At 57.8% G+C, this 22,601-nt stretch overlaps 4 protein-coding genes and 4 non-coding genes across 22 annotated transcripts; 3 read left to right on the top strand and 5 right to left on the bottom strand.

The window, feature by feature from the left end:
• The first annotated feature begins 14 nt into the window (after positions 1-14).
• On the top strand, positions 15-3,087 carry TLCD1 (TLC domain containing 1). 5 transcript variants are annotated; one of them, XM_058675545.1, is made up of 5 exons: positions 29-134; positions 1,441-1,685; positions 1,994-2,076; positions 2,168-2,250; positions 2,582-3,087. In XM_058675545.1, the coding sequence occupies exons 2-5, from the start codon at positions 1,492-1,494 to the stop codon at positions 2,963-2,965; spliced, it is 744 nt and encodes a 247-aa protein (XP_058531528.1). In that variant the 5' UTR covers positions 29-134; positions 1,441-1,491; the 3' UTR covers positions 2,966-3,087. The 5 variants fall into 5 exon arrangements, with proteins under 5 accessions (XP_058531531.1, XP_058531528.1, XP_058531527.1 ...); XM_058675544.1 differs by having other exon boundaries at positions 1,436-1,685; XM_058675547.1 differs by lacking the exon at positions 29-134 and adding an exon at positions 218-853.
• Positions 3,088-3,437: 350 nt separating this feature from the next.
• Positions 3,438-5,959, bottom strand: RPL23A (ribosomal protein L23a). Its single transcript, XM_004593916.3, has 5 exons — positions 5,813-5,959; positions 5,112-5,295; positions 4,168-4,344; positions 3,684-3,753; positions 3,438-3,501 (listed from the first exon to the last, which is right to left on the bottom strand). The coding sequence occupies exons 1-5, from the start codon at positions 5,835-5,837 to the stop codon at positions 3,487-3,489; spliced, it is 471 nt and encodes a 156-aa protein (XP_004593973.1). The 5' UTR covers positions 5,838-5,959; the 3' UTR covers positions 3,438-3,486.
• Positions 3,579-3,646, bottom strand: LOC118759713 (small nucleolar RNA Z17). Its single transcript, XR_004996366.2, has one exon. It is a non-coding gene; the product is annotated as a small nucleolar RNA Z17 (small nucleolar RNA).
• Positions 3,820-3,884, bottom strand: LOC118759706 (small nucleolar RNA SNORD42). Its single transcript, XR_004996359.1, has one exon. It is a non-coding gene; the product is annotated as a small nucleolar RNA SNORD42 (small nucleolar RNA).
• Positions 4,438-4,508, bottom strand: LOC118759712 (small nucleolar RNA Z17). Its single transcript, XR_004996365.1, has one exon. It is a non-coding gene; the product is annotated as a small nucleolar RNA Z17 (small nucleolar RNA).
• Positions 5,372-5,443, bottom strand: LOC118759707 (small nucleolar RNA SNORD42). The gene has a single exon (XR_004996360.1). It is a non-coding gene; the product is annotated as a small nucleolar RNA SNORD42 (small nucleolar RNA).
• Positions 5,960-8,040: 2,081 nt separating the features above from the next.
• RAB34 (RAB34, member RAS oncogene family) lies at positions 8,041-12,354 on the top strand. The gene is made up of 10 exons (XM_058675558.1): positions 8,041-8,164; positions 8,358-8,449; positions 10,670-10,735; positions 10,824-10,925; positions 11,006-11,070; positions 11,194-11,245; positions 11,414-11,495; positions 11,577-11,667; positions 11,798-11,905; positions 11,987-12,354. The coding sequence occupies exons 1-10, from the start codon at positions 8,111-8,113 to the stop codon at positions 12,052-12,054; spliced, it is 780 nt and encodes a 259-aa protein (XP_058531541.1). The 5' UTR covers positions 8,041-8,110; the 3' UTR covers positions 12,055-12,354.
• A 2,488-nt stretch (positions 12,355-14,842) lies between these two features.
• PROCA1 (protein interacting with cyclin A1) lies at positions 14,843-22,601 on the top strand. Of its 11 annotated transcripts, none has more exons than XM_058675997.1 (7): positions 15,411-15,587; positions 16,228-16,311; positions 16,665-16,744; positions 19,941-20,027; positions 21,230-21,359; positions 21,599-21,817; positions 21,917-22,601. In XM_058675997.1, exons 1-7 carry the CDS (start codon positions 15,565-15,567, stop codon positions 22,557-22,559), a joined length of 1,266 nt encoding a protein of 421 aa, XP_058531980.1. In that variant the 5' UTR covers positions 15,411-15,564; the 3' UTR covers positions 22,560-22,601. The 11 variants fall into 11 exon arrangements, with proteins under 11 accessions (XP_058531988.1, XP_058531980.1, XP_058531979.1 ...); XM_058675996.1 differs by having other exon boundaries at positions 16,177-16,311; positions 21,599-21,808; XM_058675995.1 differs by having other exon boundaries at positions 16,177-16,311.

Here is a 22,601-nt window from a genome sequence, read left to right as displayed (position 1 = left end):
GGCTCCCCTCTGTGCAGGCGGAGGGGGTGGCTGGTTCACACGGAAGGTCGAGGCCTGGAGCAGAGGGAGTTAATTCCAGGTCCCCCCCCCCACCGGCGCCGCCTGCCCCGCGGGAGCGCTATAAAAGCTGGGCGGTAAGCTGAGGGGTGATCATTAGCTAAGGGGCTAGCGTCCTTGGGTCTGAGGGGGCGAGGATGTGAGGGTAGGGGTGTTGTGTCTGCGGCTCCTGCCCTCGGGCGCTGACCGCCGCGGACAGGCTAGTGTCGCCCGGCCAAGCTGCCCTGCACCAGAGGGCGAGGGGGACCGTGGGGAGGGCGGGAGGCGGCAGCTCACCCGGGCCACCCGTGCGCTCTCCTGGAAACCGACTCGGGAGCCGCGCTGGGATTAATAGGTAACCTTGGAGTCCTCGGGAGAGGCACGGTCAGCGCCCCTGGGCCTGCGCACTGCACGACTCTAGCTTCTGTCCCCTCAGTTCTTCCTCTTGCACCCTCCTCACCGTCCCACCAGCAATGGGCGGTTTCCCCTTCAGCCCAGGGTCCGCCTAACTTGCCCCCCAAACCCGTGCTGTCCGCGAACGCTGGGCGCCACAGCGAGGAGAGGCTGACACCCAGCGGCCAGGGGACGCAACTGTCCCTGGCCGCCGCGGGAGAGTGAGGGTCACCCGGGGAGCGGGGGCTAAGCCGTAGGCTTCCCAGCCCCGGCCTGCAGGGAGCCGGGGGAGGGCTGGGGGAGCTGCACGAGGACTGTGACAAGCCTCTTGGCCTCAGGAGCCCCGGGGCGGGCCGGGAGGAGAGTGGCGATGGGTGACTCAACAGTTCCTAAGCATCACTCGTGCAGAGCGCCGGAGAGGCAGGTAAACACGTCGGTCTCTGGCCAGAAGCAGCCAATGAGTGGCTCCATGGAAGGAAGAGGGTCTGGGCCGAGGGGTTCTGACCCCCGGCTGGGGGCCCCGGCTTTGGGGGCCTTGGGTGAGCGACGGGTCCCGCCCAGTTCTTCCCAGAAAGGAGTTGAGGGCGGAGAGAGTGCTGAGGTGTCCGCCCCCAAACCGGGGAGCCCATGGCCCCGGGGAAAGTGGGGATGCGGGTGAACGAGGCCGAGCAAGCCAGGGCGGCTGGGGACTCCGTCGGCAGTCTGGAGGCGCCCGCCCGGGGAGCCTCGGCGGCGGCCCCCGGACGGCCCACTATCCCCACCACGTCCACCAGAGCCGGGCGGGGCGCGGGAGGCCCCAGGGAGAAGGGGCTCGCGCCCTGGGCGGCTGCGGCGCAGGAGGGGCGGGAGCTGGCGGCCGGGGCGGGGCGGGGGCGCGGGCGGCGGAGGCGGGGAGGACGGGGAGGAGCGAAGGGGCCTAGAGGGCTCCACGAAAACTGTGTGGCGCTGGCGGCCGGTGCGAGAGGTGTCCGGGTTGGACCGGCCCGAGTCGGAGCTCTGTTCCCAGAACAGCCCGAGGAAGCAGCCTAGAGGGCGGACAGACCGACGGCAGGGAGGGCCAGCATGTCCCTGCTGCTACACCCCGCCCCGCCGCTGCTGCTGGGAGCCACGCTAACCTTCCGAGCGCTCCGGCGCGCGCTCTGTCGCCTGCCCCTGCCCGCTCACGTGCGTGCAGACCCCCTGCGCACCTGGCGCTGGCACAACCTGCTGGTCTCCTTCGCCCACTCTATTGTATCGGGGATCTGGGCGCTGCTGTGGTGAGTGAGCGACTTGGGGGTGCGAGGGTTAGTGAGATGGGCAGGGGCTCCTGCGAGCGGCCCCCAGTTACTGTCCCCATCATTCGGGCAGGCTGAGGCCATGCTTCTCACCTGATTCCCTACTTGTAATCCCAGCCAACCAGCAGCAGCTCCGGGAAACCCCAGGCACCTGGTTTTCGGCCAAGCCCCTCCTCAGCCCCAGCCAGCCAATAGCGCAAGCCCAGACTCCCCTGGTGGCTAGAGGAACGTGGGAGGTGAGGGTCTTTGGAGGTGCCGACATGAAGAGGGACTCCCTCTTTCCCTCCCAGTGTATGGCAGACTCCCGAGATGCTGGTGGAAATCGAGACAGCATGGTCGCTCTCTGGCTATCTGCTGGTCTGCTTCTCAGCAGGTAGGTCTTGCCCAGGAAGTGTAAAAGGGCAGGGGAGGAAGAAACTTTTTGTGCAGGCCCTTCACGATCTTTTCCCCCCCCACCCTGGCAGGGTATTTCATCCATGACACAGTGGACATCGTGGTTAGTGGTCAGACCAGAGCTTCTTGGGAATACCTCGTCCATCATGTCATGGTGAGTGAGGCGCAAGGTAGATTAGCCTCTTGCCCAGTTTATGATCCCGCGAGGGAGGTTGTGTCTTCACCCTAGCCCATCCCTTTGCCCTACTTCTCTTGCTAGGATGCTCCAGGTTGGCACTGTCATTGGTTGCTGGTTGAGGGCTGCAATCCATAGCCTCACCCCAGAGGGCTGAGAATGGCACCCAGTGCCAGCACCTGTGGGCAGGGACCCAAGTGTAACCATGCTGAAGGGTGTTCTTCCCCCTGGGCACTGCCAGCCCCACTTGAGGGCCCTGGAGCTTGCAGGAGCCTCCACACCGGGTCCCCGCTGACTGCTCCTCTCCTAGGCCATGGGCGCCTTCTTCTCGGGTATCTTCTGGAGCAGCTTCGTTGGCGGGGGGGTCTTAACACTGCTGGTGGAGGTCAGCAACATCTTCCTCACCATCCGCATGATGATGAAGATCAGCAACGCACAGGACCACCCTCTCTACCGGGTCAACAAGTATGTCAACTTGGTCATGTACTTCCTCTTCCGCCTGGCCCCTCAGGCCTACCTCACCAGTTTCTTTCTACGCTATGTTGGCCAGAGGACCCTGGGCACCTTCCTGTTGAGCATCCTGCTCATGCTGGATGTGATGATCCTCATTTACTTCTCACGCCTCCTGCGCTCAGACTTTTGCCCTGAGCATGCGCCCACACGGCGCCAAAAAGACAAGTTCTTGACTGAATGACAAAGAGCCTAGGACTTGTGGCAAGGGGCAGCAACAGCCTAGAACGGAACTCAGCCCCACGTCTGGGTGTCCTGGCCACCTTGAGCCTGCACCCACACGATTGAAAACACTGATGAAAGCACTCCTCTGAAGTCCTTGTCTTTTCTTGGGCAAGGGGTGAGGAAAGCTGACCGACCGGTTGGACTTGGTTGTGAGGTGTGTGAAGACAAGACTACCAAAAAGCCAACTAGCCCACAATGATACTCATGAAGATGCCCAAGCCTCTTCCAGGGATAAAGGTGCTGGATAAATAACTTATCTTCCAGCTTCTTGAAGTTCTAGGAGTGCCCTTATAGTCTGAATAACAAATGTGGTGTGAGCGGCCTGAGGGATCAGAAGTCTTGGGCCATCCTGTGACTCAGTAGGTGTGATATCCCAATCCCAGCATGTCCTCCCCCCACAGCCCAACCACAGTGATACAAAACCAATAAGCATATGTATGGTGAAAAACATATATTTAGAATTAGAGAGCTGGATGCAGTTTAGATGATCCCAATCTGAAAAACAAAAGGAAGCTTTGTTACTGGCGCTGCAAGGTGAACATTAAGCTGGGAGGTCTTACTTTAGGGATAGGGGTGCAGTCAGTTAGTCAGGACTCATCAGCAAGTCAGGCTTTGGTCACTCACAGGCATCATTTGCACCCAGGGGAGTCACAGAATTTGTAGGACAGGAAGCTTACTTTGTTGGCAACATCCAGAGCATCATAATCAGGAGCCAACCGCACGTACGCCTTCTTTTCTCCATCGGGCCTGGGGTAGAGAGGGAAGCCTTAGTACTGCTCGCACAGCCCTGTCACACCTGCCCCTGGTGTTGTGGCGCATCAGTGGTTCCTTTGCTCGGGTCATTCTTTTCCGAATAGTGAATTTTCCATCATTTGCGCAGACAGGGCTAGGGAAGCCACCATAAAGCCACTTCTCATGGGAAATGCTGCAGGTCATTTTAAGACTGAAACCCAGGTACTCTGACAAACTTTCACCCAGTGATTCCTCTGCTACCAGGTGGAAGAAAATAAGCACTGCTCCTAGCAATCTCCTCAGGCCCACCCGCCTTAGAAACCCTACCTCCGATCCCCACAGCAGCAGCATCCGGGGACTTTGTCACACCCATGTTGTTCCAGGGCGCAGCCCCTGCCTCCTTTCTATGCGAGGAGCCCCTCCAGGTACCTGATCAGGGTATTGACTTTGGCCACATCAATGTCATAGAGCTTCTTCACGGCTTGTTTGATCTGGTGCTTGTTGGCCTTGACATCCACAATGAACACCAGTGTGTTGTTGTCTTCTATCTTCTTCATAGCAGACTCTGTGGTCAGGGGGAACTTGATGATGGCGTAGTGGTCAAGCCTGGGGGGAGCAAGAATGGAGTCACCTGGACAGGGCCAGCAAAGGCAGCACAGAGCGCAGTCCCTGTCCCGGAGCTAAGGCCACGAGAGCCTGGGTGCATCAGACAATGAGGTGCAATCATCTTCATCAGACTTTGGTCGCTAAATAATGTCATCATGTGCACCCTGGGGTGAGCCACCAGCCTGGGGCTGGCCCCTGGCCCATTTGGTGTCACTCAACTCTCCTATAAGTCTTTAGGCATGCTTACATTAGCACACGCACAGGCTGGAGTGTCACTGGGAAGCTGCACCCTTGCCCCTCTGCAGTCAGTGAAAACCCACTCTACTCGAGACACCAGCTAGAGTCACTTATTTATAGCTCCAGCTCAAAGTGGCCTAGGTATAACTTTCCTCTCTGGTATTCAAAGAAGCCGAAACACCCCAAACTTTTGCCCCCTTCTCCCCATGTCTCCCTCAAGCACAGTGTCAGCATTTTGGAGCAAATGCAAAAAACTTCTATAGATTGTTGGTCAGCTACTGCTGCCCAGTAAGAACAACTGATTCCTCACTATCAATCAACAACTGATCCACATCTTCAGCTTTTAACACTGGTTAACTACAGTAACTACCTAATCACCATGACCAAGAAGGCTCAAACTCCCAGCTACTGTATTCTCGCAAGAAAATGGCCTTTCCCACGGCAGCCTCGAGTGCCTCAATGATTAACCCGAAAGCTACGCTGGCCCAGTCGGCTCCAGCGAGTCCCCCTCACTGCCGGGCAGTACTGACTTATTCCTCCTGGGCGCGCTCTTCCGGGGGTATTTGGGCTGCCGGCGCAGGCGCTGCGTCTTGGGCCTCCGGAAAGTGGGAGATGTGCGGATCTTCTTCTTCTTGTGGCTGTGGACACCTTTCAGCACCGCCTTCTTGGCCTTCAGGGCCTTGGCTTTGGCTTCGGCTTTGGGAGGGGCGGGAGCTGGAAGAAAACGAAGGTGCGGGCCTCAGACGCGGCCACTTCCGTCTGCGCCCGGTGGCAGGCGCCGCGTCCGCACGTGCATCAGCGGTTCCTTTGAAGACATCATTAAGTCTCAGGAAACTCAAAAACAGCTTTCCATCATGTGCACGATGCTGGAAACGAGGGTGACGAACAAGCCCCGCGCCAGCGGGCGGCCCAGGCTGGCCGGATCGCGGGCTGGAAGTTTTACACGTCTCCCCGCAGAGACGCCGGCCGACACCCCCGTCCGGCACCAGGGCCGGCTACCCGGCTCGCCCGGCGCCCCCGAGCCTCTCTCCCCGAGCCCACACCCGGCGCCCCACCGGCCGCCTCGCCTCCCCGAGCCCCTCTCCCCGGGCCCACGCGGCGTGACCGCCCACACCCAGAGCGCCGCCGAAGCAGCCCGCTCAGCATCCAGCCCAGCCGCCGTCCTCCTAGTCTGTCTGCGGGGACCCCAAGGAAAACGACCACGACCCCGAGCTCCGGGACACACACACACCTTCCTTCTTCGCCTTCGGCGCCATCTTGGTAAAAAGGATTTCTCAGGGTTCTTCCCATGAGCTTATAGAGCCAAGTCTCACAGAAGACTCGCGAGATTCTTATATTCAGCGCTGATTGGACAGGCTGTAGCATGGCGCCTTCTGGGAATTGTAGTCAGCTGTTTTCCCCTTGCGCGGGACAGAGCCTGAAGACAGTCCGCCCCCACGGAAGGCGAGAAAACTTGGAAATGGCGGGTTCTGAAGACGTCTCCGTCGTCGGAGGCCCGTGGGCGGCTGGAGCGAGGCGGCTCGCAGCCCGACCCCTTATCTAGAACAGTTAAGAGTCTTCGGGAAGAGAGACCCCGCGACGCTGTCAATGCTGCAGGAAACACTAGGGTCAGAATGGCTGCTGATAGCATCTCCATCAGACGGCACGTGTGGAAACTGTTGACTTATCTTCACAGGTTTTTAAACAGATACATAAACGTTGTGCTTATTTAAAGGGCGCCAGGTCATGTTGGGATACATGCACGCCTTGTGCAGTGTCCAATCAGGGTGAATACAGCTCTCTCCAAACAGGCAACATTTCCTTAGAGCAGAAGTATTCAGAATCCCAGCTTCTGAGTTATTGATTAGCCTGCAACTCACCGGTGTGCATGTGCAAAGGTACTCTACTCGGCCACAGGACCCCAGACCTCCTTAGTCCTGATCGCTACCCACTCCCCTTAGCCAGCTCCCTCCCATCCCTGCATCCCACCACCCCTCCCCAGCCTCGGGCAATTCCCTGAGGTGAGGCCATTTGAAACATTTTTGGGAGGTGGGAACTCCACAAGTGAGAGAGATCGTGGGATTATTTGTGTTTCTGTGGCTTGTTTCACCGTCCATCCATGCTACATCTGTGGAAATCATGTTCGGAAAGGAATGCAATTTGCCAATAGCATGGCAAATCCAATCCAGGGTGTGTACTGGGGGGTATCTGCGGGGCCCACTTGTCCTGTTCCCCCTTGTCATTTTTTTCCTATTGAGGTTGCAAGCGCCCGAGCACAGACCTGCCCAAGATTCGCGGGTTCCCCTACACCCCTCAGTCCCCTGTGCCCCGCCGGTCTTCAGCTCCGGATCAGTTTATCTTCAAACTCAATTCCAGAAGCAGCAGGGCAGGCAGCACACGGGGAGGGAGGGGTGGCCTGTCAGGATCTGGTGTGAAGCCGGGTGTGGTGACCCTTGGGTCCTGAGGCGGGTTGTGTGCTCTCCTCTCTTCTACCCTGCAGGGCTGAGCGGAGAGGAAAAAAGGAAAAGTTTTCTGTTTTTTTTTGTTTGTTTGTTGGGGGGGGGGGGTCAGGATAATAGATACCTTATACCTGAGACCGATATCCCCGAGGAGCCCACCGCAAAGGGCCGAGTCGTCCGCTGGCTTGGCCTGCAGCGGTGCCACCCCTCTCCGTCTCCAGGCATTTGGACTGCCCTTGGTGGGCACCCCATCCCGCTGCCCTCCCCCGCGCTCAGGGCAGAAGGGCGAGCAGGGGCAGACTCCATGAGTCACGTCCCTGGCCTGGAGTCGAGGAGGGAAGCGCCGCCTCTCCTCGGGCCCCTTCTCTCCCCCTCTCCCCCCTCTGCGGGTTCTGGCCCGGCCAGATGCTGCGCAGCAGTCACCGAGTCCCCAGCGCTCGGCCGGGTAAGGGTCCCCGGGAAGGCGCGGGGTGTGACGGGGAGCAGCCGGGGAGCGCCGGAGGGATCCCCCACCTGGACGGGCTGAAGACCGGCGGGGCACAAGGGGCTGAGGGGTGTAGGATGCCGGCAGAGGTGTGTGGCGGGGGCGCAGAGCCGGAGCCCAGGGGATGGCGGCCCCCAGAGGGGCAGGGGGCGGCCCTTCTCCAGGAATTTCCGGGGATCGGGTTACAACGTTCGCCCATCCCAGAGCCGAGGGAGATGCGGGCGGGCCCCGCGGCTTCTCCCGAGCCCCTCGGGCCCTAGCGGCCCACACTGACCCCGTGTGGCCGGGCCGCTGTGTCGTGGCAGGGCCGCTTCAGCCCCGAGCGGTCGGTCGTCGGGTATCCGCGTTCCCGTGTTGCTGTGGGGTCTGCGGCCCGGCTGGTCTCTCCCTCCCCTGACTCTTAGCCCCCCCGCTGGCTGCCGAGGGGGTCTCTCCGCCCCCGAGTCGTCCCGGGGGCACCCGGACCCCAGTGATTGTCTTCTCCCTGGTGGTCATAGCGTCCCCGAGGCCGCGGGCTCCCAAGTGATTGTCCGAGTGACTGTCGGGTCTCCACGGGCCTGGCTCGCCGGGGCGGATCCTCAGGGCGGCCCCCAAGACCACAGGCAAGATGAACATTCTGGCCCCGGTGCGGAGGGACCGCGTCCTGGCGGAGCTGCCCCAGGTAAGGCCACGTCGGGTTTCTGGCTTCAGCTGGGTGTGGGCAGGGCGGAGGCGGCACCAGACCAGTTAGAGAATTGGGCCCAGCCCTGCCACCCAGCTAGGCCTGCAGGCTCTGGGTGGTCCCCTCTGCATCACCGTTCCCTGGCAGACTGGCCTTGGAACCAGCTCCATTCTCGCTTGCCCTGCTCCCCTAGTGCCTGAAAAAGGAGGCCGCCTTGCACGTGCATAAAGACTTCAATGTCCGGGTCACCTGCGCCTGCCAGGAACACCGGACAGGCACCGTGGGGTGAGTTGGGGGACACCAGAACAAGGAAGCATCCCAAGAAACCTTGTAGTGAGGGATACATTCTCCCCTTTGGGCTCCTGTTTCAGCTCCTGTCAGCTGTTGCTTTTTTCAGCTGCTCTCCTCTCAAGAAAGTTATTGTGTCCGTTGAGGCTGTGGGGAAAAGTGACCTCTCTCTGCGTGCTGTGGAGAAGGGGGCCCGCGTGGGGAGTGCTCACCTGCCCCCAGCTCCCCAGGTAATGGACCCAGGTGGACCATGGCCTATGGCCATGAGTCTCATTGTGGGTTAGAATAGCCGATGCAGGGCCCGGCGGAGTGGCCTAGCGGCTAAAAGTCCTCTCCTTGAAAGCCCCAGGATCCCATATGGGCGCCGGTTCTAATCCCGGCAGCTCTACTTCCCATCCAGCTCCCTGCTTGTGGCCTGGGAAAGCAGTCGAGGACGGCCCAATGCATTGGGACCGTGCACCCGCGTGGGAGACCCGGAAGAGGTTCCTGGTCCCGGCATCGGATAGGCGCGCACCGGCCTTTGCGGCTCACTTGGGGAGTGAATCATCGGACGGAAGATCTTCCTCTCTGTCTCTCCTCCTCTCTGTATATCTGACTTTGTAATAAAATAAATAAATCTTTAAAAAAAAAAAAAAAGAACTGGTGCCGATGCAGATATAACTGCTGGTACAATTAATTGTGCACCTAATATGTGCTGGGCAGTGTTGGGGACTATTACTGTCTTTTGTTACATGGAAAACACTTGGGGTGCATGGTTATTGCAGAAATGTTAAATGCAGAAGGGAAAGTGTTCTAAAATATATGACATGGAGGGCAGGCATCTGGCACAGAACATGCATGGAGGCCTGTGTTGTGTGTGCTGGTTAGAGTCCTGGCTGCTCCACTTTTTTTCTTTAGATTTATTTATTTTTATTGGAAAGGCAGATATACAGAAAGAAGGAGAGACAGAGAGCTAGAAGTTTTCCTAAATGGCAACAATGGCCAGAGCTGAGCTGATCTGAAGTCAGGAGCCAGGAGCTCTTCTGGGTCTCCCATGTGGGTGCAGGGTTCCAAGGCTTTGGGCCATCCTTGACTGCTTTCCCAGGCCACAGGCAGGGAGCTGGATAGGAAGTGGGGTTGCTGGGATTAGAACCAGTGCCCATATGGGATCCAGGTGTGTTCAAGGTGAGGACTTTAACCGCTACGCTATCACGCTGGGCCCCCCCATTTTTTTTTTTTTTTTATTATTGGAAAGCTGGATATACAGAGAGGAGGAGAGACAGAGAGGAAGATCTTCCATCTGATGTTTCACTCCCCAAGTGAGCCGCAATGGGCTGGTATGCGCCAATCCGATGCCGGGACCAGGAACCTCTTCCAGGTCTCCCACACGGGTGCAGGGTCCCAAATCTTTGGGCCGTCCTCGGCTGCTTTCCCAGGCCACAAGCAGGGAGCTGGATGGGAAGTGGAGCTGCTGGGATTAGAACCGGCGCCCATATGGGATCCCGGGGCTTTCAAGGCGAGGACTTTTAGCTGCTAGGCTATGCCACCGGGCCCTAAAGATTTTTTTTTTTAATTGGAAAGACAAAATTTTACAGAGAGAAGGAGAGACAGAGAGAAAGATCTTCCATCTGCTAGTTCACTCCCCCAAATGACCACCACAGCTGGAACTGAGCTGACCAAAGCTAGGAGCCAGGAGCTTCCTCCAGACCACCCACACAGGTGCAGGATCCCAAGGCTTTGGGCCTTCGTTGACTGCTTTTCCAGGCCACAAGCAGGGAGCTGGATGGGAAGTGGAGCAGCCAGGACACGAACCGGTGCTCATGTGGAATGGTCTAGAAATCTGTAAATCTGCCTTTCCAAAAGAAGAAAAACAAATAAATCATTTTTTAAAGAAAAAATAGTAACTATTTAATTTTAACCTCTATAATAGCACAATAAAATTATATCAAATATTCACTCGGAACTGTTGAAAATGAAATTCAGAAAAGCTAAGAAACTTGTCCAAAGTCATGCAGTCAGTGTGAGAGCTGGAGTTCTGACCTGTGCTTGATGCTTAGGCAGGAGACACCCCTTAGTCTATCCCTCCAAACCCCTGCCTCCGGGAGCTGGTGCCTGGGACCCTCTGCCTCCACACAGCTGGCTTCCCACCTAGTAGGGGGCAGGCTTGCTTTCTGCCCATTAGGTGGCATTAACCACTGCATAGAGGGAAGAGCTGTTACCCACTCTTGCCTCCAACAGATTTAAGATCTCCAAGGTCATTGTGGTGGGGGACCTGTCCGTGGGGAAGACGTGCCTCATTAACAGGTAAGGAGGTGCTGGCGCTGGACCGGGGCAGGAGGGTGCTAGACTGGCCAGGGTGAGGCCCAAGCCAGGGCATCCGGTGCTCTCGCAGGTTCTGCAAAGACACCTTTGATAAGAACTACAAGGCCACCATCGGAGTTGACTTCGAGATGGAGCGATTTGAGGTTTTGGGCGTTCCCTTCAGCCTGCAGCTGTGCGTGCCCCTCCACCCCAGCACCCACGTCCCTGCCCCCCACCTCCTTGGCCCTCACACCTGTGCTTCCTTCCTCCCAGGTGGGATACTGCCGGACAGGAGAGGTTCAAATGTATTGCATCCACCTACTACCGAGGAGCTCAGGGTAAGGAGGGGGAGATGGTGTAGGTGGGCCCACTCGTGCCTTTGGCCTCTACTCTGCCACTGTGGGGATCGGGGACTGGGGACAGCAGTGTTATCCTTGACCACCTTTCTGCTTCTCCTCCAGCCATCATTATTGTTTTCAATCTGAATGATGTGGCTTCCCTGGAACACACCAAGTATGTGAGGATGCTGGAACGTGCTGGGAGGTTCTGAGAAGGAGGGTGGGCAGGGAGGACAAGAATGGAGCTGGGACCTGAGAGGGCATGAGTGGGCATGTGGTGGGTGCCCGGGGTCCCGATGGGGCTGCCCCAACCCCAGCTCCTCAGCATCCCTGTGTCCGGCAGGCAGTGGCTGGCTGATGCCCTCAAGGAGAACGACCCCGCCAGGGTGCTGCTCTTCCTTGTGGGTTCCAAGAAGGACTTGAGTGTGAGTGTGCTAGCAGGGGGACCTGCCCAGCCTGGTGAGGGGACCTCCTTTCCCTTCCCCATCTGACTGACCTTTCCACAGACTCCCGCTCAGTACGCGCTCATGGAGAAGGATGCGCTCAAGGTGGCCCAGGAGATGAAGGCCGAGTACTGGGCGGTCTCCTCTCTCACTGGTGAGTTGGGGACCTCAGGCCCCTGCCGTGCCCTGCTGCCAGCCTCTCCTCTTACTCCCTCATCTCTAGCCATGTACAATGTCCTCAGCCCCAGCACAGCCGCTCAGGACCCATCTGCTTCCCATGTCAGGTGAGAACGTTCGAGAGTTCTTCTTTCGGGTGGCTGCCCTGACCTTTGAAGCCAATGTACTGGCTGAGCTGGAAAAATCTGGAGCCCGGCGCATTGGGGATGTTGTGCGTGAGTGCCCATCTGGTTGAGGGCAGCAGGGAGCCAGGGGGCCCTGGGATTCCTGCTGCACGTCTTTCCCTCCTTCCTCAGGCCTCAACAGTGACGACAGCAACCTCTATCTGACTGCCAGCAAGAAGAAGCTTGCGTGCTGCCCCTGAGGAGTGAGGGCATTGTTTTAGAGACTGCCCACCCCAGGGCATCGTGGCACCCTGACTCCCTCAGGGTGCCTGTGCTGGTTTTCTAGACCACAGAGCTGCCCCTGGGGGCAGTACCCCCAGAGGGTTTGCTGGGACCATGCTAATGATTAATGCTTCCAGGCACCATGCCAAAGACTGGATGCCCTCCTGGATCTCCAGGGACTGCGTGTATATGCACCCGTGCAGGGCCGTGTCCCTGCATGCATTGCAAGCCCAGCCCCACACTGTGCCTTACGCATTAAAACCTCTGAGTTACTAGCACTTTGGGGACTGGAGTCCTTTCTCAAGAATGAGGGATGTGGAGTAGGCATGGCTGCTGGCCGCTGGGGAAGCCATTCCTGGGCCTCCTCCCTGCCTTTGAGTGGGGCTCAGGCTGGCTGGGAGCTCAGATGGCATATCTGGACAGTTGCACCAGGTCCTCCGTTCAGAGGGGCTTAGCAGGCTGCAGGAATCCTTTCCTCTGGTCCCTTTTCCTAAATGTGTCTTTCTATGTAATGCTGGTACCTACTTTCCACTATTACACAATTTTTAAAAAAAGATTTTATTTTTATTACAAAGTCAGATATACAGGGAGGAGGAGAAAGGAAGATCTTCCACCCACTGATTCACTCCCCAAGTGGCTGCAATGGCCGGAGCTGAGCCAATCCAAAATCAGGAGGCTGGAGCCTCCTCCAGGTCTCCCACGTAGGATCCCAAGGCTTTGGGCCGTCCTTGACTGCTTTCCCAGGCCACAAGCTGGGAGCTGGATGGGAAGTGGAGCTTCCGGGATTAGAACCAGCACCCATATGGGATCCCGGTGCATGCAAGGTGAGGACTTTAGCCACTAGGCTACTGTGCTGGGCCCTAGATGATTTTTTAAAAACACTCTTGCCTTTTCTTTACATAAATATAGCTCTGAGGGGGAACACCATGTTGGATGCTTTGGGATTCACCACGTGGCCCAGGGAAGACAGAGAGCTGGCCCTCAGGCAGCGGCCATGCTGGGAGTTAGGAGTGTTTGTGTTTAACTGTAAACTCTCCCCATGGGGAAGTGTGACTAAGACCTTGGTTCTTGGTTAACGCATGACCCAGACTCCCAGATTGGCTGGACATACTGCAGATAAAGGGGCTGTTGTGGTTTTCTTTCTTCTTTTTTTTTTTTTTAAGATTTATTTATTTTTATTACAAAGTCAGATATACAGAAAGGAGGGCAGACAGAGAGGAAGAACTTCCGTCCGATGATTCACTCCCCAAGTGAGCACATTGGCTGGTGCTGTGCCAATCCGAAGCCAGGAGCCAGGAGCCTCTTCCAGGTCTCCCACACGGGTGTAGGGTCCCAAAACTGTGGGCTGTCCTCGACTGCTTTCCCAGGCCACAAGCAGGGAGCTGGATGGGAAGTGGAGCTGCCGGGATTAGAACCGGCGCCCATATGGGATCCCGGGGCGTTCAAGGTGAGGACTGTAGCCACTAGGCCATGGTACTGGGCCCATGCTGTGGTTTTCTGTCATCTGAGGAATCTGTGGATGGCTACGACTAGCAGGGACCTGTCCAGTGTGTGCTTGGTTTGGTGGTCACTCCCAACACTGTCCACCATCAAACCTCCCTCGCCTTCCCATACCTGGTGCTGGGAGAGGTCTGGCAGTGCCCCCTGCCTCTCGGGAGCGGAGCCAGAGAAGAGCGATCAGGTGACCATGATGGCTGTGGCAGCAGGAAGGAGCGCCAAGGATAAACAAGGCTTCCACGGGGTCTTTGCTCTGTTCTTTGAGGCGTATCCTGGCTTTGGAAACTGGTGCCAAGAGAAATGGAGAGGTGTGGTGTGTGGAATGCCAAAGATGTGGCTGTAACTTTTTCTCCATTCTGTAATAGCTAGGTACCTTCACTCTTGTCTTGCATAAATCCTGTTAACTCTGTGTGCCCTGGGAGGCCTGTGTGTGGAGCGCTGGTGTGGCTGGGGGTGCAGGGAGCCGTTTGAGTGCAAGGAGTTTGTGGTGTGTGATGTGTGAAAGTTCCTTAGTGCACGTTGTCTTCGGTCTGGGTGAACGTGTGTGGGTCTGAGTGTGTGGGGGGGTAGGGCTTTTTGGGGCATGTGCAGAGTGTCTGCTGTGGTTAGATGAGCGGGTGTGTTATGACTTGGAGCCACCATGAACGCAGCTAAGGTGCTGTCTGCACAGAGACAAGCCTACGGAAATACCAACGAGCTCTAACTGGCACTGCTGTCTCCAGGCATGCTGGCCTGGGTGCGAGAAGCTTCGCGGGCAACAGCTGTCATAGCATGGATGTGAACCGACACCCCGTCCTCACTGAGGTGTTCAGCCATGGACCTCCGCGGCGGCGGAGCGGACTCCGTCACGGGCCCATGGCCCCCATCCTCATCCTCACGGTCGGCGTGGCCCGAGGGGCGGCGGGGGCGGCGAGCGCGCGGGCCCAGAACGCTGGGGGCGGGGCCAAGCACGGGGCGGGACCCCAGCCTCGCGGCCAGGGGCGGGGCTAAGCACGGGGCGGGACCCCAGCCTCGCGGCCGCGGCCAAGGGCGGGGCTGAAGCCGCGGGTCGGACTGGCAGCGGGCCGCGGCGCGGAAGTAGGGATGGGAGTGAGGGCCGGGCCCGTGAGGTAAAGGGAAGACTGGGCTCGAGGGGCGCGACGGCAGCTGGGAGGCCCCGGATGAAGAACGCGGCTGACGCTGAGAGCGGGCGGGGAGAGCACGCGGCCGGAGGCGGGGAGAGGGCAGGCGGGCGGGGCAGCGGCAGCATGAGGCGGCGCTAGGGGGCCAGCCCGGGGTGGAGTGTCGGCGGGGCCGAGGGCTCGGCCGAGCTGAGCGTCGAGGAAGCGTCCTGGAGAGGAAGCCGTCCGGGAGCGATGTGGGTCAGGACGACGCTAAGGATTGAGAGGTGGACCAGGGACGAGAGCGAGTGCAAGGCCGGCGGCTGGGAGGATAGCGAGAGTGGCGGTAAGGGGCGGGGCCGGCGGCAGGGGCGGGCCGGGGCGGGAGCCGTGGGCCAATGGCCGAGGTCGGAGTCGGGGGCGGGCTCTCGTGGGGCCGGGGGCGGGCTCTCGTGGAGCCGCGCGTCAAAGGCTGAGGCCGGGGGCGTGTCAATGGCTGAGGTCGGGGCCGGGGCGGGCTCTGGTGGAACCGTGGGCCAATGGCTGAGGTCGGTGCCGCGCGGGGAGCCGGGCCGCAGCTGCCGGCCGTGCGCTCGCCCTGGGGGCCCGGTGGGCGGTTCCATCGGCCGTGAAGGCGGGAAGGAGTCGGGTGGGGGTTCCACGCCGTGACATCACAATCGCCTGCAGGTGGGGGCGGGGCGGCCGCAGTCCCGGGAGACGCGGGCGGGTCGCCCTCGCTCTCTTCCTCCTCTTCCCTCCTCCCCTTCCTCGGTTCTCACCTCCCTTTCCTTTCTCCCCTCCTCCCTCCGGAGTGGCTACTCTGGCGCCCGCCCCCCGTGCCTGAAGGGCTGGGGCCTCCTCGGGCCGCGGGACGGGGCGGAGTCTGTACAGATGAGCATCACCTGTGAGTTTGGGTGAGGCCTCCGTGTCCTGCCAGGGGAAAGCCTGACTCTGCTTTTCAAGCTGTCACCTGCCGTTCAGGAGCAAGTGTCCTCCGAGTCCTGCTTGGGTCACTGCGGCCTCGGGAGCTCAGGGCCGAGCTTCAGCTGGAGCTCGGCTCTGCTTGCGGGCCTGGGGAGCTCCCTTCCTCAGCCCTGAGTTACTGAATCCTGAACTTGCCCAACTCCCCTTCCAGACAGCTGACGGCTATCAGGGCTTCTTGGGGGCAGGGTGGAGAGCCAGGTCAGACGGAGTGAGAGGCGCTTGCACTCTGGAAGCAAGCTGAACGTGCTCTTGAGTTTGCGTGTGTGTTTCCCCAGCCAACAGTAAGTAACATGGACTGGGGACGTGGCAAGACCCTCCCCTGCCAGCTGTTAACTCGCCTCTGGAGACAAGTTCTTCACCCTGAGTCTGTCTGCATCCACCAAATGGTGGGGACCGTAACGGAAGCATGATGGTGTGTGTGCCAGGTGTGACGTGTGCATTCTGGACCGGTGCTCTATCCCTGGAAAAGCCCTCCGGCAGTGAGAGTCTCACTGTGGCTCTGCTCACATGTCCATGCAGTCAGCCGACATGCACTGAGCGCTTGCCACACGCTGGGCTTTGTGGATGCAGAGGCGGATGGAATACCGGCGTTTACCATAATGCTGAGTGTCATGGGTGCCAGCTACCGTGGCAGGGCAGCGGAACCCAAGACAGGTATGGCTGCTTCCACTTGGATACCGTTGTTTTTCCAAGACAAGCAGGTGTTTCTGGGGAGTGGGAGGCAGGTGAGAGGAATGGAGGGGTGAGGAGGATAGGATTGACAGCTGTGAAAGCCAGATTCTGAGGGGGGAGGGAGCTGGGACCCTCAGGGCCAGGAGTTTTTTTTTTCCCCAAGATTTATTTGAAAGAATTAGAGAAAGGACGGAGAGAGATATATCTTTCATCTGCTGGCTCATTTCCCTTCCCAAATGATTGCAGTGACTGGAGCTGGCTAGAAGGCAGTAGCTTTCTCTGGATCTCCCACGTAGGTGCAGGAGCCCGAGGCCTTGAGCCATCTGCTTTCTCAGTCCATTTGCAGGAAGCTGGATCGAAGTGGAAGAGCTGGGACTTGAGCCGGCACCCATGATTATATTTGCCAGTGCAACAGGTGGCAACTTGACTTACCACAACCTAGGACTTCATATTTCTTTTTGTTTTTTTAAGATTTATTTTTATTGGAAAATGTTACAGAGAGAAGGAGAGACAGAGGTCTTCCATCCAATGTCTTATTCCCCAAGTGACCGCAATGACCGGAGCCGAGCCAGTCTGGAGCCAGGAGCTTGTTCTGGGTCTCCCATGCAAGTGTAGGGTCCCAAGGCTTTGGGCCATCCTCTGCTGCTTTCCCAGGCCACAAGCAGGGAGCTGCAAGGGAAGTGAAGCAGCTGGGATTAGAACCGGTTCCGATATAGGATCCTGGCGAATGCAAGGCGAGAACTCTAGCCACTAGGCTACTGCGCCGGGTACAGGAGTTTGTATTTCTTCATGAAGGAAGTGAGATGCTAATAAAAAGAGTGTATGTGATGAACCAGCTTCATTCGAGAAAAGTAACGGCTGCCGTGTGGGGATGGGATGAGGTCATGAGATAGGGAGGCCAGGCAGCAGGCTACTGTGGCTGTGTAGGTCCAAGGTGGGCTATCGGTACAGGCTGCGGGCAGGCTGCCCCTAACACTGATCATGAAGTGGCTGCGAAGGTAAGAGGAAGGACGACTCCTTGATTTCTAGCTGTGGTGTCAGCTGCTTTATGAGATGGAGGCTACACAGGAGGATGAGGTTCACGGCTCAAGGGGCGGGGTAGGAAAAGGATGGTAGAGTCTTGTGGGGCATGGCGATTTTTTACTCTGGTTTGTTTTTTACTTGAAAGAGAGGAGAGAGAAGTCTTCCATCCTCTGGATCACTCCGTGAATGACTGCAGTGGCCAGAACTGGGCTAGTCTGAAGCAAGGAGCCAAGAGCTTGCCCTGGGTCTTCCACGTTGTAGAGGCTGAAGCACTCTAAGGCCATTTCCACTGCTCTCCCAGGCCATAATCACGGAGCTGGACAGAACATGGATCAGCTGGGACATAAACCAGCCAGCATAAGGGATTTTACATGCTTATGTTTATGCCATGTTGCCTGACCTAGTACATACTGATCTTAAGATGTTCAGGGCCTGTGATCGTACCATGGCATAGCCAGTTTAGCTGCTTCTTGCAGTGGCGTCATCCCATAAAGGCACCACTTCAAGTCCCAGATGCTCCACTTGCATCATAGCTAAAGTGTCTGGGAAAGCAGAGGAGGATGGCCCAAGTGTTTGGGCCCAGGCACACACATGGAGCCCCATAAGCAGCTCTGGGCTCCTGGCCTTGGACTGGCTAAGTTCCAGCCATTGTGCCTTCTGAGGATGGAAGATCTCTCACTGTGACTCTGCCTTTCAAATAAAAGTATCGATCTTTTATTATTAAAAAAATATAGATCTCTTATATATAGACTTTTATTACTTATTTGGGAAGGCAGAGTTATAGGGCAGATTTAAAGGTCTTCTGTTCGCTGGTCCACTCCCCAAGTGGCCGCAACAGTCGGAGCCAAGCTGATCTGAAGCCAGAAACTAGGAGTCTTCTGGATCTTCCACAAGGGTGTAGGATCCCAAGGCTTTGGGCTCTCTTCCACTGCCTTCCCAGGCCACAAGCAGGGGGCTGGATGGGATGTGGAGTAACTGGGACACAAACCAGTGCCCATATGGGATCCCGGCTCGTGCAAGGTGAGGCTTTAGCTACTGAGCTGTTGTACATGGCCCAAAAAGCTGTTTGAGACCGTTCAGGAGAACGCTGGTTATTTGCTTTGGAGACGCAGTCTGTATTACAGCCCTACTTTTATTTATTTATTTTTATGGGAAAGTCAGATATACAGAGAGGAAGTTCTTCCGTCTGATGATTCACTCCCCAAGCGACTGCAGCGGCCAGTGCTGCGCCAATCCGAAGCTAGGAGCCCAGATTCTCTTCTGGGTCTCCCACACAGGTGCAGGGTCCCAAGGCTTTGGGCTGTCCTTGACTGCTTTCCCAGGCCACAGGCAGGGAGCTGACTTGAATTGACTTGAGCTGGTACCTATGGGACACCGGTGTTGCAGGCAGAGGCTTAGTATGCTATGCCACAGTTTTGTCCCCTAGAGACTAGATGTATGCCATTTTCTTTGTGGATGTTGAAACCATGGATATAGATGATGGTTTTAGGAAATGTGTGTGTGTTGTTAATCTCCCCTTTAAGGGGTATGACCAAGAAAGAGGCAAAGATGGCAGGGAGGAACTAAAGAGCCATTCAGAAGAATGAGAGCAAGATGAGATGTCTGTCATGGAAGGCCCTGGAACACAGTGTAAATGATGGAGACTGGTCAGCCATGTCAAGTGAGATGAGGGGAAAAGGAGGCTGCTAAGCATTGACACTGCTGGTGGCCTTGGGTGGGTGGCAGCAGTGGGCAGATGGCCTGCTAGGAGAAAGAGGTGAGGACTCAGAGCTTGCTGGAAGAGGGGCTGGCCTCCCTCACTGGTGCCTGGAGGCGCTGTCCACACCTGTCTGGGACATAATGGGTATTAGAAAGGTAGGGACAAATGGGGTGGATGAGTGTTCTGTTTGAAGATGTTCCTAGTCTCTAGGAAAAGCCTGCAAAGGAGCCATTCTGGTGGGAAAGTGTGTGCTGCTGCTTGGCCAGGAGGATGGGAGGAGTTGGTGAGGAAGGAGCTCCTGCAGAGCGCGTGGGGGAGATGAACTGCTGGGAGGGACAGCAGGTGCACAGGTGTTCCCAGCAAGTGCTTGGACTGCGCACTGTTCTGCGGGAACAGGAGCGCAAAGTGACCAGGGGCTGTGGAATGCTGCTTGGGGCCCATCGAAGGCCCTTAGCAATCATCTTCCTCAAACAGGGCTCAGATTCAGTGTCTCAAGGGAAGGTGGCTGACTCTCCCCTGTGGGTACTGATAGCTAGGGAGCTGGAGGTATAGCAGGGATCCTCTGCCCAGGCTCCACACTCCTGGGATTGTGGCTGCAGCTGCCACTTCTGGCTTAGGCCTTCCTCACTCCTGTTCTTTACCCCAGCTCCCATGATGCTCCTTCCAAGAAGTCCTCCCTGCTCCCTATCACTGCCTTGTCCCATCCTGCCAGGTAGTCCTGGCCTTTCTTTCCCATTGGGTAGCCGTTCTGCTGTCTGGGACCGTCCCTGCATTGTCCCCCAGCGACCAGAGCAGCTTCTGTGGTTTAACTCCCTGCATCTCCAGGATGTGGGAAGGGATGAGTGGCAGGTGGAGGGGCTGCCGCCCACTGCCCTCTGTGCTCCCTCAGATATAAACAGGCTGCCCAGCTGGAAGAGAGGACACCCACCAGCTAGTGTGGCATCCAGCACCGATGCATCTACTTTCTCCTCTGAAGGTGGGTCGGGGAGCTCTGGGCCTGAGTATCGCCACCCCTCCCTTGGTTAAGCTGCCCCTGGGAAAAGGCAGGCAGGGTATGTTTATTCATGGGCAGGGAGGGAAGTTTGGTCCTGGTCTATCAGTAGCTGGTGCCTCTCCCTCAGCCCCTGCTGGCCAGTACCCCTGTACTGCATTTTTGAGTACAGGAGTCTGAGAGGTGTGTGACTCGAGTCCTCCCAGCAACCCTGCTAACTCTGTCGCTACCACCCCATTTTGTGGCTAAGGAAACAGGCCTACGTCATAGGCAGTGAAGTCAGACCTGCACCCCAGCCTGTCTCCCTCAAGTTCTGCGCACTCACTACTTGACTGAGACCAGAGGTGGTGATGGCCTGAGGTCCTGCTCCTCAGGCCCTGGCGTTCCTGGGGGTAGGGAAAGGGCCCAGGAGGAGACCTAGAGCCCAAAGGGGGTTTCTGGAAGCTCCCAGCCTTGTGGTGGGGTGGGGAACGAGGGAGGAGAGCTTCCTCAGAGCAAGTTGCCTCTCACATCACTGCCTTACATACGCACAGTCTGGGTCAAGTCCTGGCTGGTGGCCAGCAGCGGGCTCGCCTGGGTCTCACCCCTCCTGGGCATGGGCTCAAGGTGTAGTTCTTGTGGCCTTTGCAGAGCCTCTCCAGGCTGCCCGCTTTCTTGGAGGGTCAGTGGAGCCTGCAGGCAAGCCCCTGGTCCTCTGTCCAGAATGCTAGCAGAGGTGCGTGGAGTCATCTGAAGGGCAGCCTAGAGGGACAGCCAGGTCAGACAGGGATCTGCAGTAGCAGAGACCTGGGGTACTGTGAGGTAGAGGTGGGACCTTTCTTCAGGGCTCAAGGTGGCCGTGGGAAAGAAATGGCGAGGAGGAGGAGGCAGCACCAGAGGAGCATGCTAGGGCTGGCTTTGCCAGCAGAGGCTGCAAGGGTCAGACATGAGGCGGTGTGGGGGTTCCCCAACCTAGCTGTAGTGTGGGCACCATCAAGGAAATGAAATGTCACAGGATGGTAAGGGGGACCTTGTGAGGACGTCCTATGTGCTGGACACGACAGGAGACCCAAGGGAGTCTGAGGGCACAGCAGGCAGCAGAAGGGCAGTGCCCAGCCCTGGAGGTACTGCTGGGCTGAGCTGCTACTCCTAAAGTAGAATAGGGGGAGGCGGAGTAAGTGGCAGCTTCAGGCCCCGCCCCGCTCCAGGTGACTGCAAGGAGACGGACAGGTGCTGCTGCAAACACCAGCAGTGCACGGCGCACATCATCCATCCCTTTGACTACGGCCACTGCAACCTGCACCTACATGCCATCAACCACTGCGACTGTGATGCCAGGTGGGCGCCCAGGGCCAGCTGTCACAGAGGGGTCCCTCTCAGCCTCTCATTTGCTTCCTCAGCTTTGACCTGGCTGTGTATTCTAGCCTGCTTGGAAGCCTTGCACTGCTCCGTGAGCAGTGGGGAGGTCTTCTGGAAGTCTGGGGTGAGCTGGAAACGTGCTGTTTGTTCAGGCTTCTGGCTCTGAGCCTTGGGGGTACATGGGGTGCAGGTGGCAGGCTGAGTCCTGTTTGTGGCAGGGTGAAGGATGGCTCGGAGAAGTCCAACAGCAGCAGCAGCAGCTCCCGAGACCCAGGCCCAGCCTGCTCCCGCTTGGGCTCTGGCTCTGGCTCTGGCCAAGGCCCTGGTCCTGGTCCAGGCTCGGGTTCTGGCTCAGGCACAACCTGCTGCAACATCAAGACTCCCTGCTTTGAGCTCATCCCGGAGGAGGCGTGCGTGGAGCAGATCTGGTATGGCTGGTGAGTGCGGGCAGGCCAGAGTTTCTCTTCTGGGGAGTTTCCCCCCAACACCCAGTAAGCCTTCTCTTCCTGCCCTCTCCCCACCCACCTTGTGCCCAGGTGTCAAAGCTACCGGCCCGTGTCTGTGGCAGTGATTCACCATCCCATACGCCATGAGTGTCTGGCAGACGACCTAAATGAAGAGGATGACAGCAAGCCCCCCATCCCAACCCAGGTGGGGCCCACCACCACACCTGCTGACACATGTACTGTCACAGTCACCGGTGTGCCCGACACGCCAGCACCCATTACCATCTGGCGCTCAGAGAGCGCCACAGGGAAGAGCCCGGGGGGCAAGGCGACCAAGAAGGTGAAGAAGAAAAAGGAAAAAGACAAAGAGGAGGAGACAACGGATGAGAAGACAAAGCTGAAGAAAAAACCCAAGAAAGGTAAGCTGACTAAGAAGAAAAGCCCAGTGAAATCTGAGTGTTCGCCTCCAGATCTGACTCGATCTTTAAGCCCAAGAGACTTGGCCAGGATGTCTGAGTCCAGCCCAGAAAGCCGTGAAGACCTGGAGAGTGAGGACAGTTACAATGACCGGGGGCAAGGCGAGCCCTCCAGTGAGGACATGGTGGAGTCGTCATCACCCAGGAAGAAAGACAGGAATGGTGCCCAGGCTAAGAAGACTGGGGGAAAGAGCACACAAGCCAGGAAGGTGAACAAAAGGAAATCCCCCCCTGCATCCACCCCCACCCTTAGCTGAGGTCAGGGAAGCCAGGGTGATGAATAAATGCCATCAAGCCGG

Source organism: Ochotona princeps, chromosome 17, assembly GCF_030435755.1.
Source record: "Ochotona princeps isolate mOchPri1 chromosome 17, mOchPri1.hap1, whole genome shotgun sequence".
NCBI classification, from domain to species: Eukaryota; Metazoa; Chordata; class Mammalia; order Lagomorpha; family Ochotonidae; genus Ochotona; species Ochotona princeps.
The sequence above is the reverse complement of the archived record's forward strand: the minus strand, read 5'-3'. Positions and strand labels throughout refer to the sequence as shown.

Bases quoted from the DNA above. Each gene is read 5' to 3' on its own strand.
- TLCD1 (XM_058675545.1), top strand. From the start codon at position 1,492: ATGTCCCTGCTGCTACACCCCGCCCCGCCGCTGCTGCTGGGAGCCACG. The intron at 2,077-2,167 runs GTAGGTCTTGCC...CCACCCTGGCAG, and splicing joins GCTGGTCTGCTTCTCAGCAG to GGTATTTCATCCATGACACA. The intron at 2,251-2,581 runs GTGAGTGAGGCG...CTCCTCTCCTAG, and splicing joins ACCTCGTCCATCATGTCATG to GCCATGGGCGCCTTCTTCTC.
- RPL23A (XM_004593916.3), bottom strand. From the start codon at position 5,837: ATGGCGCCGAAGGCGAAGAAGGAAG. The intron at 4,345-5,111 runs GTCAGTACTGCC...TGCTCCCCCCAG, and splicing joins AGCGCGCCCAGGAGGAATAA to GCTTGACCACTACGCCATCA. The intron at 3,754-4,167 runs GTACCTGGAGGG...TCTCTACCCCAG, and splicing joins AAAGTCAATACCCTGATCAG to GCCCGATGGAGAAAAGAAGG.
- RAB34 (XM_058675558.1), top strand. From the start codon at position 8,111: ATGAACATTCTGGCCCCGGTGCGGAGGGACCGCGTCCTGGCGGAGCTG. The intron at 10,736-10,823 runs GTAAGGAGGTGC...GTGCTCTCGCAG, and splicing joins AAGACGTGCCTCATTAACAG to GTTCTGCAAAGACACCTTTG. The intron at 11,246-11,413 runs GTATGTGAGGAT...TGTGTCCGGCAG, and splicing joins GCTTCCCTGGAACACACCAA to GCAGTGGCTGGCTGATGCCC.
- PROCA1 (XM_058675995.1), top strand. From the start codon at position 15,565: ATGAGCATCACCTGTGAGTTTGG. The intron at 21,360-21,598 runs GTGGGCGCCCAG...TGTTTGTGGCAG, and splicing joins CACTGCGACTGTGATGCCAG to GGTGAAGGATGGCTCGGAGA. The intron at 21,818-21,916 runs GTGAGTGCGGGC...CCTTGTGCCCAG, and splicing joins GAGCAGATCTGGTATGGCTG to GTGTCAAAGCTACCGGCCCG.